Genomic DNA, 18523 nt, shown 5'->3' with positions numbered 1-18523 from the left:
AGAATCAGAAACAAATATTTTGTCATTTTATCGTTATGATAAGTACTATTCCTCAAGCTTTCACAAGGGTACAATTACTGATTCCTCCAAATCTCTCATTAAGAGATTTCTCTTTTTAGCTCTGTATACCCACATCAGCACTGAATATCCTCTATTGTGTGGGGCGACAGGGCACCTGGTATGACTCTCTAATGTCCCACTAGGCCTCTGAAACATGTTTCTCTGCACATTCCATCCTTCAAGCAGAATGCACTAGGAACAGGAACCACCAGAATACTTGCTGACTGTTGCAAACCAATGACAAGAGGCTTAGAGCCAGTGCAGAATGCACACACATTGTTAGATTTCTCATCACTTACGGGCTTGATGACTTACAGCTGCATGTATGAAGCCCACTGTTATTTGAGGTATTCTGTTTTCTATGGAATGGCTCGTTCACACATTCAAGTCACCACTTGATACTTACTGCAAGTCGTGCAGTGATTTACATGCATGTGTGAACTCTCCCTGGAAAAAAAGCGCTTTGAAGGTTAGTCCTGTGCTATCTCACCATTTTTAAAAACTGCCTGGCACAAGCTATGATGCCCCCAAATGGAAATATGCTCCGACTGAACAATCTATTTATTTATTTTCTTGCAATTACCGGTACATTCAGCCTTTCTTCTGATATAGAACCTGAGGCAGCGTACATTTGGTTCTCAGGTGGCCACCCACCCAGACCTGTTTAGCTTCAGCAGGTAAAAGGTAAAGGACCCCCAGACGGTTAAGCCCAGTCAAAGGCGACTATGGGGTTGCAGCGCTCATCTCACTTTCATGCGTTTGTCCACAAACAGTTTTCCAGGTCATGTGGCCAGCAGGACTAAACCGCTTCTGGCACAACAGAACACCTTGATGTAAGCCAGAGCACAAGGAAATGCCGTTTACCTTTCCGCCACAGTGGTACCTATTTATCTACTTGCACTGGTGTGTTTTTGAACTGCTAGGTTGGCAGGAGCTGGGACAGAGCAACAGGAGCTCACCCCATCGTGAGGATTTGAACCGTTGACCTTCTGATCAATAAGCTCAAGAGGCTCAGTGGTTTAGACCACAGTGCCACCCACAAGGTGGTGCCATCACATGCCTTCAGACCATACTCTGGTCTGCATGCTGTCACAAAATTTTCCAGTTTGCTCCCTTCAACAAAATGCACACAAGAATGCCTCCAAACAGCTTAGGCTGGAGACATGAGTTACTTACCCAGCCACCACAAAACAATGACATCAACTTTTTTTCTTTAAGTGCTGTATCCTTGCAGCCTATAATTTGTGGCTTTTAAGTATATGGTCATTTTGGCAGAACACGCAGGATGAATGGCTGAAATTCCTATCAATTTCCTACATCATACATATGATTTCATTAGACCGCCCAGATTTCAAGGCAGGACACTACATGGCCAATTGACTTCAGAGGTTGACAGAGTAAACACTGTCTCACGCATGTACAAGGTCAAACACCCAAATCTGAAAACACGACAGCAGTGTGTGAGCGCCTGCACACACACACACACACACACACACACACACAAAACTTAATAATTTTAACTTGGTCAAAGGCTTGGAAGCAGAACATCTTGTTAAAAATTAACCAGAAAGGATCATTACCAGTCGTTCCATCTCCTGTTCTTTCAGCCTTTCTTCCCTCTGCCTCCTGTGGTAATCCATGAGGTCATCCCTTCCGGAAACAGAACTAATGCTATTCTTTCGCTCCCGGATGGAAGGGGTCTGCCTGAGGCTTTCCAGCTCCATTTCCTCAAACTCCATGGAACTGCTGGAAACTTTCCTTCTGATAGGGAACGCTCTCTCGGGATCCACAGGGCTGAAAGAATTGATCGGGCTGGTCCCAGAGAGTCCAACTCTGTCAAAGTCGTCGGGCCCATACGGGGAAGAAGAAGCCAGGAGCATTTTCCGAGCTATGCGGGGGCTGGCAGGAACACTGAGAGTTGAATTCACATAGGAATTGGTTTCAGATGCAAAGTTCGTATGCGGCAAAACCCCTGAGGTGTAGGAAGAAAAGTTAAGGTAATTGTCAGCATCCAGTATACTCTGAGGTAGAAGATCTTTTTCCACAATCTTTTTTCTTTTGGTGTTCCCAAGGGAGCTCCTTGGGGGTAAACTTAGCGGCACCAGCTGGCTTTCTGACGATTTGTAAAGCCTGGGTAAAGAACGGCTATAAACTCCCATATGGCTCAGGGAACCTCCAGAATACTTCCTGGTTCTAGACCCCAACATGTCCACGGTTGGGTCCTTCTGTTTAGCTGGTCTGGCCTGAAGTGAAAGGAGATCTTGAATATTCACCCTCCTGCCTTGCTTTGGGCTGGAGGGCATACTAGCAGCTCCTGAGCATCCGAGTGGCGAAAGAATTATCTCATTCCCTGAGCTTCCATTCCACATGGCAAGAAGAGACGCAGCGTTTTTCCGCCCATCTAGCACTCCTGGGAAGTAGACGTTATCGTAAGATTTATTCTTCTGACTATACTTTGAGTAGGGAAACTTACCCAGATGTCCAAACTGTTTCTCATTTTCTCTGGCAACGTAAATATCAAAGTCTCTCTTCCCTAGGCTGTACCCACTTAAGGATGGAGACGTGCCTGAAATGGAGCCCAGATGTTTCCCAGAGATGTTCTTTTCTGAAAGGTAAGAGCTCTCACAAGCCAGTGGCTTGCTTCCTTGGAGCTTGGAAGCAGACGACATACTCTTAACACTAGACGCAGGGCTGGATTTGGGTGGCAGCGGCTGTGAGAGTGTTAAGTAAGAACCGGCACAATCACCGTTTGCCTTGAACCTCAGACTCGGCGAATTTTTTTTCTGGTTAAGCCTGTCCATTATATCCTGGAGATCATTTTCAAGGGAATTCATCACTCCCTCCTTCCCTAAATTGGGATTTTGTAATTCCACCGGGTTTTGCACATGACCATACTCTTCCATCATTTTACTGGCATCTGAAAGAGGGAGGAAGAGAAGGAAAAGAAAAAAGTTTCAGCAAGTGAATTATTTGGCATTAAACCTGCAATCAGATTACAATTCATGTGCAGAAACTCACATCACATGTAATCCATAATGCCTTTCTAGTAAATATGGTCATATAATCCCATAATGATTGTTACTTTCAGGGAATGTGTTCCAAAATACTTTATAAAAATTCGGGGAGGTTTCAAATAACCATCTTGTAAGAAAAATCAAGGTGGAGAAGAGGGTTATCTCAATGTAGTGGAAGCAATAACTACACCAGACTTGCCCAGCATGTGTTTCTACCAAATCAGCAATGTACAATGACCCACCAGGGACACAATAACCTGTTTTAGCTGCCTGCCTGCCTGCCAAAATGGGGTACAAGGGCTGGATGGTTAAAGATCTGACTGGCTACTGTATATGGGTGGTAAGTTTCATTAGGCTTTGCTGGGTCACAGGTACCATTGGCCTGTCTAAATCTTCCAGATTACCCAGAATTTCTTTGGTGATCCGACCACATTATTAAATTTATTACATTCATATTCCACTTTTCCTCCTAAAAGCAAAAGGGAGTGTGCATGGGCTCTCCCGGCTTCCATTTTTTCCTCACAACAACCCTGAAATGTAGGTTAGATTGAGAAAAAGTGACTGGTTCGAGCTTCCTGGCCAAGGTGGGATTTGAACCCTTGTCTTCCAGGTTCTAATCCAACACTCTAATCACTTTATACCCTCCCCTAATGAGGTCTCTCATCTTGCCGAGATAGCGGAATTATATGGGATTACTCGCAAAGATCATTCACAATCTATGCTGTCCCTTTTCCAAAGCTCTCTGGATTCAGCTGGCAGTTTTAGTAAGCTGGCAAACTGACTTTGAACAAAAACTCATGTTTTATAATATGAATACAGTTCCAATCAAAATACTATCATGGAGAAGTATTTTATTTTGCCCCTGCCTGCCAAGAAGCACAATCCAACCTGAAGTCTCAAAGTTTCTCATACTTAATGGGATGTCATTTCTAATAAACGGTACAACAGGAACTATGTAGTGCAACTCTGCCTTTATCAGGGATGGCAGCAGCTAGTTCTCAAAAAAACACAGAATTAGTTATGCCTGAGAAGGGTTAGAATTCCAGACAATTCTAGGAGACACATTAGGCTAAGACTAAGATCCTAAGTACATTTACCTGGGCAGGAGTCTCACGTCTAGAATCCTGATGGAAGCCATGAGATTAATTTTAAAATATTGGGCTCTTTCCAGCTAAATCCACACAGGGATTGAATTCCCCTCCCTCTCTTCCCCCATCACACCACCCCCAAATCTGCTTGGATGTATGTGTGGAAAAACCCACAGCAAATTTGATGGACACACATCTTGGTTTTAAATGTGCTGTGTGAGGAGGCAACAGGCTTAGATTAGGTGCTATGCACATTTCAGATGCATCTAGGACTGCCTCAAAGTACTGCAGGGACAAATATGCATACAGTGGTACCTTGGTTCTCAAACGCCTTGGTACGCAAACAACTTGGAACCCAAACACTGCAAACCGGAAGTAAGTGTTCCGATTTGTGAACATTTTTCGGAAGCCAAACATGCTCCATTTTGAGTGCCACACTTCCATTTTGAGTACCAGACTTCTGTTTTGAGTGTTAAGCTGAGGTCTGTCTGTTTTTGCTATTTATTTTGAGTTTTGCAGCTCTTTTTTGTTTTTGTGACTGTGTGGAACCCAGTTCAGCTACTGATCAATTGATTGTGCGTCTGCATTGTTTACTGTTTCCATTTTATGAATCAACGGTTTCATTAGATAGTAAAATTCATGTTAAATTGATGATTAGGGGTTGTTTTTAAAAGTCTGGAATGGATTAATCCACTTTGCATTACTTTCTATGGGAAAGTGTGCCTTGGTTTTGGAATGCTTTGGTTTTGGAACGGACTTCCTGAACGGTTAAAGTTTGAGAACTGTACACAATTTTACATATTTTGAAAATATATTTGAAAATTCCTATTCCCCAGGTGTCTGTCTCCATCGATAGCAAAAGCAGACAGGTTCCTTGGTATATGAAGTTTCTGTATAAACAGAGCTGAAGCTTATTACTTTTTTTTTAACCTAATAAACCACCTAAAACTAATCTCCAGTTTGGTTTGTATAAAATTGCTTTGTTTCTCTTTATTTCTGTTTTCCAACTATGAAGGAACCTGTTTGTTTTGCCTAAGCATGGCCTGTAATCTTAGATGGAAGGACCCAGGTTTTCAAGTTAACAAAACACACAGCATTTCCCCCTGAAAGTTATTGACAACACAGTTTAGATTTATCAGTGGTGATGCAAAAGACTATACATCTGTGAAAGGGAGTCAAAGCACATGGAAAAATTTATTCATTGGCAAGTATCTTCCATTACTCCACCCAACACGCACAAGAACAATTTGATTCAACTGCTAGAGTTATTATGTGCAGCTTCACATACCAGCCACCTAAGGACTGGAGCCTGGATGTTTAATATCCCAGCAATCCACAACCAGATGCCCATTGCCTAAGAAAGTTTCTGCTACTTCCCTTCTTGACCAACCACAGACTTAACTTTGACAAACATGCCAGCAAACCCATAAAGATCTGGAAAATTGCCCTGAAATGGAAAACTCTCCCCCTTAACCTCAAATGTGGTAGATGGTAAAATATATGTTCAGAAAAGCACATCATTTGTTCCAGAGCTGAACTAAGGTAGCCAAAGCAGGTTTGTGGGACTGAGATTTGGTTCCAGCTAAACGCTATGGATTTTTCAAGACGATTTAGGAACACAGAAAGTTAATGCAATATTTCCTGTTAATAAGTGCACATTTCTCCTTACCACACTGATCACATATCTACATTTATTTTTAAATTTAGACTCCATTTAAGCTGTTTCTGATATGGAGTTCCCTGCTGAAGTATGACTTCTGAGATGGTTTTATTGGCACTCCCAATGTAGCACAGATAAAACAGTTTGTTTTCATAGGTGCAAGAAGAACCTTTTCCAGCTGAAGGTCAGCCAGAGTTGAAATTGATTAGCTTTCATTACAGAGTGCCTGTCTCATCTGTATAGGCTGGATTTGCTAGTTAAAGCTATACGGATACATTGTCTTTTTCCTACTTGTCCGGTTTCTTAAAATAGGTAGCTAATTGGGAGACTCAGCATTATTGAACAGAAAGACTAACTAAATGAAGCTTGTTTTCCAGTAGCAGACCACAGTTGCATATGTGAGGTTGCAATACTAAACATATCTACTGAGGAATAAGCCCCACAGAGCATACAGGGCTCACTTTTGAAAAAGCATGTGCAGGTTTATTTTGTGAATTACTGAAGTAACCTGAAGAAGAAGAAGAAGAAGAAGAAGAAGAAGAAGAAGAAGAAGAAGAAGAAGTAGTTATTATTTCTACCCCGCTCATCTGGCTGGTTTTCCCCAGCCACTATGGGCGGCTCGCAAGAGAATATTAAAACATCAAACATTAAAAACTTCCCTAAAGAGGGCTGCCTTCAGATGTCTTCTAAAAATCAGATAGTTGTTTATTTCCTTGACATCAGATGGGAGGGTGTTCCACAGGGCGGGTGCCACCACTGAGAAGGCCTTCTGCCTGGTTCCCTGTAACCTCACTTCTCGCAGGGAGGGAACCACCAGAAGGTTCTTGGAGCTGGACCTCAGTGTCTAGGCTGAATTATGGGGGTGGAGACAGAATTGTACAGCAGAGTTGGGCATCAACATTTAAACAGTACCAGAACCATTAAATGTTATGACCGAGGTGGGGAACATTTTCCTCACAGAAGCATATGCCAGTGGCAGGTGGGTCTGAGGCTAAAACTGAGCTTGGCTAGAGCCTGAAGTGTACATCAGTTCATTTCCACTCACACAAAAGCACATCTCACTCATCCTCCCATTCTCTCTCTTTCTCTTCGACTCTCACATTCAAAAAACATGGGTACCCACACTGCCAAAAAAGAATCCGTTCACTGCAGCGCTTCCTCCCCTGTGTTAAGTAAACATCCTCTAAATATAAATGACACAACTCATACCTGTCCCAAGATTCTGGTAAGTGAGATTATTTCTTTCTGACATCATATCATTTGCCAGAAGGAGCAGACGGTCAGGCTGAGCCCTGTAAATATTGACACCTGTAAATAAAACAAAGAGTGTTACTTTAATAAACCAATCATCGTAATGGTCACAAATGCTTTGAAAACATAAACTGATCTACTTGTTGAAGCATTATACCTGCCATTTGAAACTAAGCAGATCTGCAGCACAACTGATAAGCATAAAATCCAAAAACAAGTTACACATAAAAAATCTGAATAAGACAGAAACAGAAGCTGGGAGTGGGAAGGGGCAGAACAGAAAGAAAGAGACCCCAAAGCAACAGCCAAATCAAGAAAAAGATTAGCTCTGTGGGGGTCAAAGGACAAACACACGCCCTGAATAGAGGTTGCAAAGACATTTCACTGATATGCATCAAAGATTTTAACATTCAAACAATGTCCTCCAAAGTTCCCCATTCTCTCCAATCTGCATTCGGAGGACACATATGTGTCACCAGTCACATTCATGATGACAGAAAGAGTCAATCCACAGTCATTACTCTTGCATACGCTGTTTGGTCCCCTTCAGTGACATAAATGGAGGGGCAAATGGCACCTGTGTGCAGCAGTTCCCACAGTGAATATTGTTTGACTATACATTAGGAGGACAGAGGGTTTTAGGAGAGGGGTAGGACCTCTGGTAGGTAGCTTGTCCACCTTTGGTCTGCTGCCTGCACTCAGCTCTGGTCTGTGGCTTTTAGAAGCCGTCAGCATGTGACAGCGGTCACACCCAAGCTGGTGCCAAACAAATTGCTCTGCTTTCCTTCAGACCACATCAGTGACTCCAAGGCGGGTGGGTCTTGTCATCTGGACATCCCAGGACTTCCATACACACTGCCCAGGCTTGTGCTCCAGCGAGGTAACTTTGGTGTTGCTAACACAGCAGCTTGACTTCGCCCCCGGAGGCAAACTCCATTGTCTCTAGAGAAAGATGGATGCCAACAATGCTTTCCACTCAGTTATATCAGGGGTGGGGAACCTCCGGCTGAGGGGCCAAAAGCAGCCCTCCAAGGCCTCTCTCACACACACACCCTTGGAATTCTTCTCAGGCCACATTCCTATCTCCAGACGAGAACTAGCCCTGTTTTCCACCGAATTGTTTTTGTCTGGTAGAAATGTGTCCTTGAACTATGATAATACCTCTTGCCTGGATGGAGGATAGAGAGGGGTGTGCAACCTCTTTATTTTATTTTATTTTTTTTAAAAAAACAACAAACTTCCTTGGAGGTTTTTAAGCAGAGGTTGGATGGTCAACTGTCATGGATGCTTTAGCTGAGCTTCCTGGACTAGATGACACTCAGGTACCTTTCAAATCTAAGATTCTATGGCCCTATGTTTTTGTAGAAACTAGGCAACTGTACAAAGGTAAAAGTTGTTTGCACTGCTTTGCTCCCTTTTTCCTCTGGCCCTCCTACCCTTGGCATGTGGACCTCGGGTGTCTGAAGAAGAGTTTGGATTTGATATCCCGCTTTATGACTACCCTAGGGAGTCTCAAAGTGGCTAACATTCTCCTTTCCCTTCCTCCCCCACAACAAACACTCTGTGAGGTGAGTGGGGCTGAGAGACTTCAAAAAGGGTGACTAGCCCAAGGTCATCCAGCAGCTGCATGTGGAGGAGCAGAGACGTGAACCCGGTTCACCAGATTACAAGTCCACCGCTCTTAACCACTACACCACACTGGCTTCAAAAGGGAATGTGGTCCTCAGACACAACTCATGCAGCTAATGCCTAAGCACATTTTCCACCAAAGATCATTAAGTGATCTCTTTTTTTAACATATATTTATTCATGTTTAGTCTGCCCCATCCAAAAGACACACAGGAGATAACTTCTTTAAAACTGACACAAATAAGGTAATTTGTACTTCATCATGAAACAGAAGAGTGGGGAAAAATATTTAATAAAATCAGAAAGGATCATAATGAGGAAGAGCTCATTTATTTTCTTCACTGCGTTTCACTGGCATACCACACACAGGCAAGCTATTTGAGGACATGCATAAAAAATATTTTGATCTCGGCAAGCAGCCTTGTGTGCAGGTTCTTAAGACATGGATGTTTGAAGAACATTCAAGAAAGATCAAAGGTGCCGCACAAATATTATTGGTATAAGAAAATGGGAACGAACTTTAATTCCAACGGCTCTGCCTTCACAAACAATCTTCCATCAAAATGAAGCTATGAGCCAAGTTGTCGAAAACACAGTGGGAGAATGATTCACTTTTGAAGCGTCTAAAGAAATAATACCAAAAGAAAATAAAATAAAGATTTATTTTTTAATCCAAGCTTACAGTTTCTATTGCCTTTTATGAACAAAAATAAATAAATAAAATATTTTAACCCACAAGCGGTTTAGAAACAAGCTAAAATAAAGCTGGTAAACAGCAAGTAACTTTCCGGATAAACCCTGAAGGTTTGTTTTTGCTTTTCAAATGTATACTTAGGATCCCAAATGCCCTGGAACTTGGACATTTAGGCTCCTGAATGCCGCAAACCTGGAAATGATTGTTCCAGTTTGTAAACGTTCTTTTGGAAGCCAAACGTCAGATGGGGCTTCCGCAGCTTCCGATTGGCTGCAGTCAATCAGAAGTCGCGCTTTGGTTTCCGAACGTTTTGGAAGTCGAACGGACTTCTGGAATGGATTCTGTTTGACTTCCAAGGTACAACTGTATTATGCTTGCTATAGAGAGCTGATAGGTGAGAAAAATCTGGTAGAAGGTTAATATAGGGAGATGCCATAACTCAAGATCCCAGATTCTTCAGTTTCCTTGTCTGAAACCCTGAATAGCTGCTACAAGTCAGGGTAGACAATGGATTGAGCTGCATGGACTGAAGGCCTAGCTCTCCAGAAGGTAATATCAACTTCTTGTGTTCCTTTTTAGGAATCTCAAAATGTGGCATGCAAAATTAGGGAGTTTAGGGTCAGACAAGTAAGCCAATGAGGCCCAGTGGAACTGTTTCCAGTATGAAAGCTTCAGTGGAACACTCTCCACCCGCTAAAAAAAAAGGGGGGGTGATCACTGAGCACTAGAAATGAATGGACCCATTAAAGTCCAATGTGCCTCTTCCTGCTTCTGTGCAGATTTCTAAAGGCACATGCTTAAAATACGTAAAGAAACACAAAAGCAAAATTTGTTTTTTAAAAATAAAATAATCTTAAGTAAGGTGGCCAAATGGCTGCAGTGGTGCCCTATCCCCCCCCCCTTTTACCTTTTTGAAAATATATTTCAAAATACCTTCAGCTAAGTTTTTCTTCAAGAATTGACTCACTGAAATCAATGTATCTAACTTATTAACTTCATTAATTTGAATGTGTCTACACTGAATAACGCTGAATACCACACAATGGCCAACTTGGGGAGTTCCTTCCACCTTCCACCCTTCCACTTCCCCAGAGTGACAGGACTTGATAATGTGTCATTGCTCTTAGGCAGAAATGTCCCCCCATCACTCCTGTGGTCTTCAAGTATCCAAAGGCAGCTATAATATCTCCTCTCAGTCTTCTCTTAGCCCACTAAACATACCCAACTCTCTCAACCTTTCCTCATAAGGCTTAGTTTCCAAACCCTTGATCATCTTGGTCACCCTCTTCTGCACACATTCCAGCTTGTCAATAGATTTGTGGAACATTTTATTATCCTTTTGTTTCGTTTTTGTTTTAGCTCCTGCTGGTAACATTTTCTGTTTAAATCATTTCATGTGTTACTCTTGAAACATTTTATTATGAAAAAAAAGAAGAAATGTTGCTGAAAACAGGCAAGATATCAAATGTTACTAATCCCACTGTTAAAAATGCAGGATAATATTTTGTATAGCATTTATTGTTGGATATTTCTCCAAATGGAGCCCTCTAAAAATCAAATGCAGAAAACTCCATACAACGGTTTTATTATTTGTACTCTCTTGCCATTTTGTATCAATGTTTCCTCTGACTGACAAGGTTCTCTCCTTTTTAAAAATCGCTTCTGCACCAGTTTACCTCACAGCATTTGACAGCTTTCAACCCTAACATTTTCATCTGAGATGGAAAAGAACAATCATCATTATATTTGGACAAGTATGCTAACATGCTAAACCAAAATCATTCTGATCACATAATAAATTAACTGTTCATGAGATTAAAAAAAAAGACTTAATCTGTCCTGTCTAAAAATCGGAAGGTAAATGTACAATGTAGAAAATCTGTGAAGTAGTTTAGCCTCACTAAGAATTTGTCTGAAAGAAAAAGCAGCCTCTTAGGGCACATTTCAAACTCCGGACTTAGCAGCTCATCAACTCACACAGGCCAGGGGCAGGCAAATTGATGCACCATTCCAGAGCAGGCTCAGGAACCGAACCCAGGCCTATGCAGTCACGTGATCCTGGACCAACACAGTCTCTCTCTGCCTGGGAATGCCCTCTGTCAGGGCCACCAGCAGCAGCTGTTTCATGAATGCCAAGGACTGTCCTGGATTAATGTTAACTCCTTTATTTTGTGAAACTGATTATACAGCAGCCCTAGCAAAATGCACTAATGCAGACCTTACTTGTGCTTCAGTCCTAGTTTGACTTCCCATGCCGTGCCGTATAAGAAACTGCCTGTCTGTTCAGGACCACATTTCACCACATCTGTGAGATGCCACCCAAGGCACTTCTACCTGTGGCAGCAATGCAGAATAGGGAGCTCCGCACAAAGAGTCACAGGCAGACGCCAACGGGAGTGTAAAGCCAGGTCTGGATTGCAGTATCAGATCAACACTAGCTTTTAACCTTAATTTAAAATCTCATTAAATGTTTGTTGTTGTTGTTTAGTTGTTTAGTGCTTAGTCGTGTCCAACTCTTCGTGACCCCATGGAGCATGCCGGGCACTCCTGTCTTCCACTGCCTCCCGCAATTTGGTCAGACTCATGTTTGTGGCTTCAAGAACACTGCCCAACCATCTCGTCCTCTGTCGCCCCCTTCTCCTTGTGCCCTCCATCTTTCCCAACATCAGGGTCTTTTCCAGGGAATATTCTCATGAGGAGGCTAAAGTACTGGAGCCTCAACTTCAGGATCTGTCCTTCCAATGAGCACTTAGGGCTGATTTCCTTAAGAATGAATAGATTTGATCTTCTTGCAGTCCATGGGACTCTCAAGAGTCTCCTCCAGCACCATAATTCAAGGTTTAGCTATGCTAAATTAAAGGTTTAGCTATGCTTAAAATATTTTAAACAAGTTAAATCCATATTTTCTCTCCTCAGCTTCCCCACTCTTCACACCTGTGAGTACTGTAACAACACTCTGAGAACAAAACTAACATAACTCGACCCATTTCCTTTGTGCACTGAAAGGAAAGGAATTGTTGGGAAAGAAAGGGTTTCATTACAAATACTTCACAGAATGAGAGAAAGATAACATCGATTAATCAAAATTAAAACTTTAAAATTCACATTATTACTAGCATCATAGGATCAGAAGTTCAGTGTTGGGCAAGTGGAATTAGTTCTGTTTGTGAAAGGAGAATGCTCCCCATTACCTATTTCTGTTGAAGCACCCCCATAACATAATGTCATTCTGTTCAGAAGATTCCCCCAACCCTGTTTCATGTTTTCAGGGTACACAGAGAAATGAGTAGAGTCTGTTAACAGAGCCCTGTTAGGTCCATGGAAAGGAATTCAGGATCCAAGCCATTAAGTTGTACTCTTAATTCATATATATGTACTGAAAGTGATATGTAGCTGTGAAGTTATTTTCTTTCAAGAGTAGCAGATGCAGTCAAGAGGGAATGGACAACAATTTGGTTGGAGGAAGCAAGCAGCAACAAATCGTGTTGAAGGGCCTTCTTTGCTTTTTCTTTTAGAACTTGGACTCAAAAATTACAAGACAAAAAAGCCCTTCCTCAATGAGAAACTAAACATTTCATGACAGGGATGGTAAAGTATGACCCTCCTGATGTTGTTGAACAGCTCCTCCCATCTCTGACTGTTGGCCATGCTGGCTGGGGCTGATGGGATTTAGAGGCCAACAACTTCTGCAGGGCTGAAAGTTTTCCCTCCCTGCTTTATAAAACAGAACTTAAGGGAAATGAACTTCTCTGTGAAAATAACAGTTGTGTCAATGCAGGTCTATTTAGAAGAAGAAGAAGAAGAGTTTGGATTTGATATACCGCCTTTCACTCCCCTTCAGGAGTCTCAAAGCGGCTAACATTCTCCTTTCCCTGCCTCCCCCACAACAAACACTCTGTGAGGTGAGTGGGGCTGAGAGACTTCAAAGAAGTGTGACTGGCCCAAGGTCACCCAGCAGCTGCATGTGGAGGAGCGGAGATACGAACCTGGTTCCCCAGATTACGAGACTACCGCTCTTAACCACTACACCACACTGGCTCTCCTTGAATCGTGGTGTATTTGATACCGTATTCTGCAAAACTTTTAGTTCATTAAACTTCTTTTTCTTAGGAACCTTAAAGGTAAAGGTACCCCTGCCCGTATGGGCCAGTCTTGCCAGACTCTAGGGTTGTGCGCTCATCTCACTGTATAGGCTGGGAGCCAGCGCTGTCCGCAGACACTTCTGGGTCACGTGGCCAGTGTGACAAGCTGCATCTGGCGAGCCAGCACAGCACACGGAACGCCGTTTACCTTCCCGCTGGTAAGCAGTCCCTATTTATCTACTTGCACCCGGAGGTGCTTTCGAACTGCTAGGTTGGCAGACGCTGGAACCGAACGACGGGAGCGCACCCCACCGCGGGGATTCAAACCGCCGACCATGCGATCGGCAAGTCCTAGGCGCTGAGGTTTTACCCACAGCGCCACCCGTGTCCCTAAGGAACCTTATCTTCACTTAATAAACAAAATGCGGCATATTCACATCCGAACAGCAGAAAGCCAAGTTTTATACCTTAGAAGCAAAGAACATAATAAATGCAACTGTGATGCCAGAAAGAGCTGACGATGATAGAAAGGCCAAAAATTCCCCATATGGCACACATCTGAACATTTCACAAGTCTAATTGCAATATGCATTTTTGCCTCCCAAAATGAATTTTATGATTACAGAAACGTCACGCAAGGTTTTCATGTATTTACCATCAAAATCAAATCATGCGATCAGAATGATAATGCAGAACAAAGGTCCCTTTTCTAAAGTTGCGGGGGAAAGGTGAGAGTCCCAAATTTGCAACTACAAAATCTGTAATCTGATTCAGGACTACCGATTTGTGGCATCTGTTCTACAGATCACTTACTAAGAGGCTGTGTTTTGACACATTCGACAGCTACTAAGTTCTGAAATCCTGAACTAAGAGAGAATTTGGCAGTGAGAGAGTTTAAGGACACATCCAGCAATATGTATTTCAGCAAAAAAAAAAAAAAGAAGAAGAAGAAAAACCTTGGTGATCCAGATGTTTCAGATTAACCCTTCCCCCAGAGAAGTACACTTACAACATTGTCAGAGCCATTTAAAAAGTCAAAGCAATGCATCAAATCTGTGTGAATCCTGTTTTATGCATTTCTCTCACGGCCAAACAATTTATTATTAAAACACTGCATTTTTTTCTTAATTGTCCCAATACCGTTATTCTTTTCAAAACCATTCCAGGTGAAAATAAAGCTGTTTGAGACACACAAACATCTGAAAGCTACTATTACCATTTAAGGTCTTATTCTACTTTGGAAGATGGAGGGCAGATCCTGTGGCTGAAGGGACTTTCTGAGGGAGTCTGAGGAACTGAGGCAAACAGCAGCCACATCACAGATTTAAAATGAACAAATCGCAGGGTCCAGATGGCATCCACCCAACAGCTCTTAAAGAACTTAAATATGTGATTGCTGCTCTTTTTAAAAAAGAAACAAAAATAATTCCCGACCCCCTGTAACTGGTCCCTAAGAGTGGTTTCTTAATCTGAGCACCAGGAAGTGTTCAATGTAACACCAGTTTTAAATAAGGGATTCAGGGAGGATATGGGAAATTATCTTATCTAGGAACACTGGTAGGAAAGCACATAGAAGAAGAAATACTGATGAAGAGCCAGCATGGCCTCCAAAAATTTGTCATTTCTAACTAACCTCTTGGAGTTAGCTTTTTCAGTAAGCATGTGGATGAAGTTATCTGGACTTTCAAAAAGCTTTTGGTACAATACGACACCAAAAACTGCTAGAGCAGTCATGATATAAGGAGGCAGAAGAAGAAATGAACTGTTCTCACAATGGAAATGTTAACAAAAAACCAAAAACCAGAGTCCCCCCAGAATCAGGACTGGGATCTGTGCTTTTTAACTTGTTCATAAAATGACCTGGAGTCAGAAGTAAGCTGGCCAAGTTTGCTGATTATACCACATTATTTGAGGTGTTTAAAGGAGGGTTGGGTCATGGGGAGTTTCCGAAGGATGATCCAAACTGCATTAAGGTGTATGAAAATGGCAAACTCAATGAAAGAAGTGTCAAGTAATACACATTGGGGTAAAAATTTCTAATTTCACATACAGTGGTACCTCTACTTACGAACGTGATCTGTTTCGGGGTGCCATTCGCACCCCAAAAAGTCTATAAGTAGAGTGCTGATATTGCGCATGCGCGAAGCGCGATAGAGTGCTTTTGCGCATGAGCAAAGCGTGCAGATCACTTCTATGCGTGCGGCGAACCCAGAAGTAAACACTTCCGGGTTTGCCATGTTCGTAACCTGAAAAGCCGCAATGTGAAGCAAATGTAACCCGAGGTATGGCTATATATGTTCTTGGGGCCTGAACTGGCAGCGGCTGACCACAAATGAGATTTTAGGGCCAACGATGGATAGTTTGATTAAAGTGTTGACCCACTGGGAAGCTGCTATGAAAATGGAGATTTCCATGTCATGGATCATTAGGAAAGGAATTGAAAATAAATAAAACTGCCATTGCCATAATGCCATTATACAAATACATGCTGTGAGAACCCTTGGAATACTGCACCTCAAAGAGGGTATTGTAGAGATGGAAAAGGGGCAGGAAAGGGCATCCAAAATCATCATCAGCACCATCACTTTTAATTTGAATACCGTCTTTCTATTTTTACAATACCTAAGGCAGTTTACAAGCTGAAGAAACAAAGAATGTACACCTTATAACAATCTAATCCAATAGAGAAATGTGATAATAAAACATAACTTTAAAATAAGCAACTTATATCAAATGAAGTAATATTCAACAATGAACAATGGCCTGCAGCAACTCAAGCAGTGAGGTGAGGTGACATTACAAAACCTGGAGCTTTTCAGTTTAGAGAAAAGGCAAGTAAGGGGGGGGGACATGTACAGCTATATATAATCAGGCATGGTGCAGAGAAGGTGGATAGAAAGACATTTCTCTTCTCTCGCTACACTAGAAATTGGTATCATCCAATGAACCTGAATATTCATTGAGCTTGTATTTCGGTAACATCTGGGGTATATGTATTAATGAAGTAAGATGATATTGGTGTCTGTCAGACTGTTGCATGTTAAACTTTCTGGTAGGGGTTAGTGTCACAGAAGAGTTATAGAAAGAACCTGACATATAAACCACAATTTACCACTGGAAAGTATTGCCCTTGTAACCCTACAAATGTGGGAAAAGACTAGCAGAGGAAGCTCTTATGACTTTTTCTTTTCCTCAGAGGAAATCATGTGGAACACTGCAAGAGCAGCATCTTTTAACAAACGGGTAGTATTACAGTAGTTTGCTAGATAATCTACACTTTTGGTGACCACATCTATTGGAAAAATATTTTTTAAGGCTATCTTCAGGATGTACAAAGGTAGGATACACACGTACAGATGAGAAAGGTTTTGCTGGCTTGATACAAAACCCAACCAATTCTACTTTGAAAGGAAGGGTATCGTTGTTTGGTTTGGTTTACAGTCATCATCAGATAGCTATGATGTTAAGTCTGTTTAGAAATCTACTATTAGTATTCTTGGGAGAAAAATTAGAAGTTCCACAGCTGAGGTTAGTGCTCACATTCTCCTTTTCAAGAAGCTCATACACCTGAAATGCAAAGTCCATACAGTCTGATTTATCATTGTTATGCTTACTTGCAAATAAGTTGTGCTGCATTTCATGCAGATCATTTGTGGAAGTAAGCCTCCCTCTATTTAATGGAAAGATTTGATTTGATTATAATTAAGGTAGTTATAGGATATTTTCAATCCCAGGGCAGTTTATACAAGAGTAATATATAATCCCAGCTCCAATAAAATGTATCTCACTTGGATGAGTGTTTAAAATTGCAGCCTATATCCAACACTTTATTGAAGGGTATGGGTGTGATGAGATGAATTGATTTTTATTTTATTTTCAACAGAGAAACTGAGGGATACGACCTTCTTCAGCTTGGTGGCCACATTCCCTTCTAGGGCCAAATGCCAGCAGCAGGTGACAAATGCAGCTGAGCAACTGTTGCAGATTGTACCTTTGTACGGGAGACCGAGTTTCACACACCCCTCTCTGTTCTCCATTTAGAGAATCACAGTGTTTTTATCAGAATTCAAGGACACATTCCAACCAGGCAAAAGCAGGACACAATGCAGGACCAATAGGGGATGTGACCTGGGGAGGATTCCAAGGGCCAGATAAGAGAGGCTTGGTGGCCCTGAGGCTCTCCACCCCTGTGTTAGTGGGCTTCCACCTACCAGCCACTGCTGAGCTGGAATTCATTTGCAGACCTGACACCTATCAAACAGGGAGTGAACAGAGCCTGAGAGCAGATAGCTCCCTCCAGAAAGGAATTCTTTCTTATCCAGTGTTTAAGTCAATGACTCATCTTGTTTTGAAGGTTCCTTACAAGTCAAGAAGGCTTCCTACTCATTTGCCATTTCCCCTTTTCACATCACCTTGTTTGCATTTGAGTGTCAATTGCAACAGGACGCACCTATCGTTTGCATAACATCCTTCACCCACTGACTATCATCTGTCTAAATCTATGCATATATGTTTATGCTAACTAAGGACAATACTTCATACATATGAGCAAAGCAAATGTGCTAGTCTTTCACTCTGCTGGTTTTGTAGGCAAAGCTGTAGATCTCATGGGTGCATGAGGATGAATGGGAGCTTCCAACAGAAACGAAACAAATGAATTCAAGACTGTATAAGCCAATCAACCTAGCTTTTATATTCTCATTTTGTTCTTTTTCTCCTGGTTTTCAGATGGAATCCTTCCCAGCCTTACCAGGATATTCTGAAGAACCTGGCATCTTCTACAAGCAAAGCCGATGCACTACCACTGAGCCACAGTGCTGGGACATCATTTAAAAGGTTAATCTCGGAGGAGGGGAGGCTTAAAAACCATACACTCTGACCATATGGCAAGGAAATCATTTCATTTCGAGTGAAATTTAGAACAATGACCTTTCAGTCCAAGAAACCTCAAACCTCAATGAGTGGACCCTGTCCCCGTGCAATGAACATTACAAAAGTGTTGTTTTTGGCTTAAGGCAAACTAACTCTGGATGTTGGGAAGCAGA

General features: G+C 42.0%; 1 protein-coding gene and 1 long non-coding RNA gene across 22 annotated transcripts in view; one reads left to right on the top strand and one right to left on the bottom strand.

Moving 5' to 3' along the window:
* Positions 1-18523, top strand: part of LOC310676528 — a 719806-nt gene that overhangs the window by 42826 nt on the left and 658457 nt on the right. The gene's annotated exons all lie outside the window — the stretch shown is intronic.
* The window catches only part of PHLDB2 (pleckstrin homology like domain family B member 2), a 74697-nt gene that overhangs the window by 49397 nt on the left and 6777 nt on the right, over positions 1-18523 (bottom strand). For 18 of the 21 annotated variants that reach the window (XM_083438271.1, XM_083438272.1, XM_083438275.1 and 15 more), the window contains exons 2-3: positions 7032-7130; positions 1641-2977 (exon numbers count right to left, since the gene is read on the bottom strand). In XM_083438271.1, coding sequence (XP_083294397.1) covers positions 1641-2977; positions 7032-7077 — 1383 coding nt within the window. In that variant the 5' untranslated portion in view covers positions 7078-7130. Of the gene's footprint in view, positions 1-1640; positions 2978-7031; positions 7131-9221; positions 9326-18523 lie in introns of all 21 variants that reach the window. The other 3 variants (XM_083438257.1, XM_083438277.1, XM_083438263.1) reach the window with 1 other exon arrangement.

This window comes from Podarcis tiliguerta, assembly GCF_965153285.1.
Source record: "Podarcis tiliguerta genome assembly, chromosome: 4".
NCBI classification, from domain to species: Eukaryota; Metazoa; Chordata; class Lepidosauria; order Squamata; family Lacertidae; genus Podarcis; species Podarcis tiliguerta.
This window is presented reverse-complemented; position numbering and strand designations above follow the sequence as displayed.